Source organism: Myotis davidii, unplaced genomic scaffold (assembly GCF_000327345.1).
Source record: "Myotis davidii unplaced genomic scaffold, ASM32734v1 scaffold46, whole genome shotgun sequence".
Classification (NCBI taxonomy): Eukaryota; Metazoa; Chordata; class Mammalia; order Chiroptera; family Vespertilionidae; genus Myotis; species Myotis davidii.
In genome coordinates this window covers 3,785,899-3,786,762 of record NW_006383006.1, presented here as the reverse complement: position 1 = coordinate 3,786,762, position 864 = coordinate 3,785,899, and the positions used below count along the sequence as shown (strand labels likewise).

Genomic DNA, 864 nt, shown 5'->3' with positions numbered 1-864 from the left:
TTATCAACATTTTGGTGTACAGTTTCCAGTCTTATTTCTTTTTAAATGTTAGCATATCAAGATAATTCAAAATACACAAACATAAGAAAGCTGAATTCCCTACTACACTTACAATTTTTTCTCCAGTAAAGGTAAGATTTGTCCCGTTCTCCTTAGCCTTTAAACATTAAAAAAAAAAGAAAGAAAATTAATTCAAAAATTTTACTTTACTCCTAGAAATATTTAACAAGGAAAACAATTACCTCCTGCTTTTCTCCTAAAAGAGGCAATCGATGCACAGAATCCCCAGAAAAGCTCTATGAAAGAAATATAAAGTTAAAATTAAGATATATAATAAAAGTATATTTCTAAAGCCATAAAAATGGTTAAAGCAAAACACGTTAAAACAGTAAATATAATAACACTAGAGGCCCGATGCACGAATTTGTGCACGGGTTGTGTCCCTTTGATTCTTTTCTCCTAAAAGAGGCAATCGATGCACAGAATCCCCAGAAAAGCTCTATGAAAGAAATATAAAGTTAAAATTAAGATATATAATAAAAGTATATTTCTAAAGCCATAAAAATGGTTAAAGCAAAACACGTTAAAACAGTAAATATAATAACACTAGAGGCCCGATGCACGAATTTGTGCACGGGTTGTGTCCCTTTGAGTGGCCTGCAGGGATCGGGCCGAAACCCACAATGCTGACTGACCGGCAGCTCCTCCCTGCCGCTCCTGCTCATCCTGACCCCACTATGCCTGCCTCAGGCTCACGCCCAATCAGTCCCAATCGGGAGAGGCTCGCCACGCTGCCCCAGCGCTCGCCAGCCATGAGCCCTGCATCTGGTGCCCTCCCAAGGGGAGCGGCCTGCAGGGCTGTGC

General features: G+C 39.8%; 1 protein-coding gene across 8 annotated transcripts in view; it reads right to left on the bottom strand.

Annotated features, from left to right (window-relative positions):
- Positions 1-864, bottom strand: part of TMEM87A (transmembrane protein 87A) — a 47,795-nt gene that overhangs the window by 32,398 nt on the left and 14,533 nt on the right. For 7 of the 8 annotated variants that reach the window (XR_001512190.1, XM_006778058.2, XM_006778061.2 and 4 more), the window contains 2 exons: positions 243-296; positions 113-157 (listed from right to left, as the gene is read on the bottom strand). Coding sequence is in view for 7 of the 8 variants with exons in the window: in XM_006778058.2 (XP_006778121.1) it covers positions 113-157; positions 243-296 (99 nt within the window). In the remaining variant the exon portion in view is untranslated. The remainder of the gene's footprint in view (positions 1-112; positions 158-242; positions 297-864) is intronic. The other variant, XM_006778056.2, reaches the window with a different exon arrangement.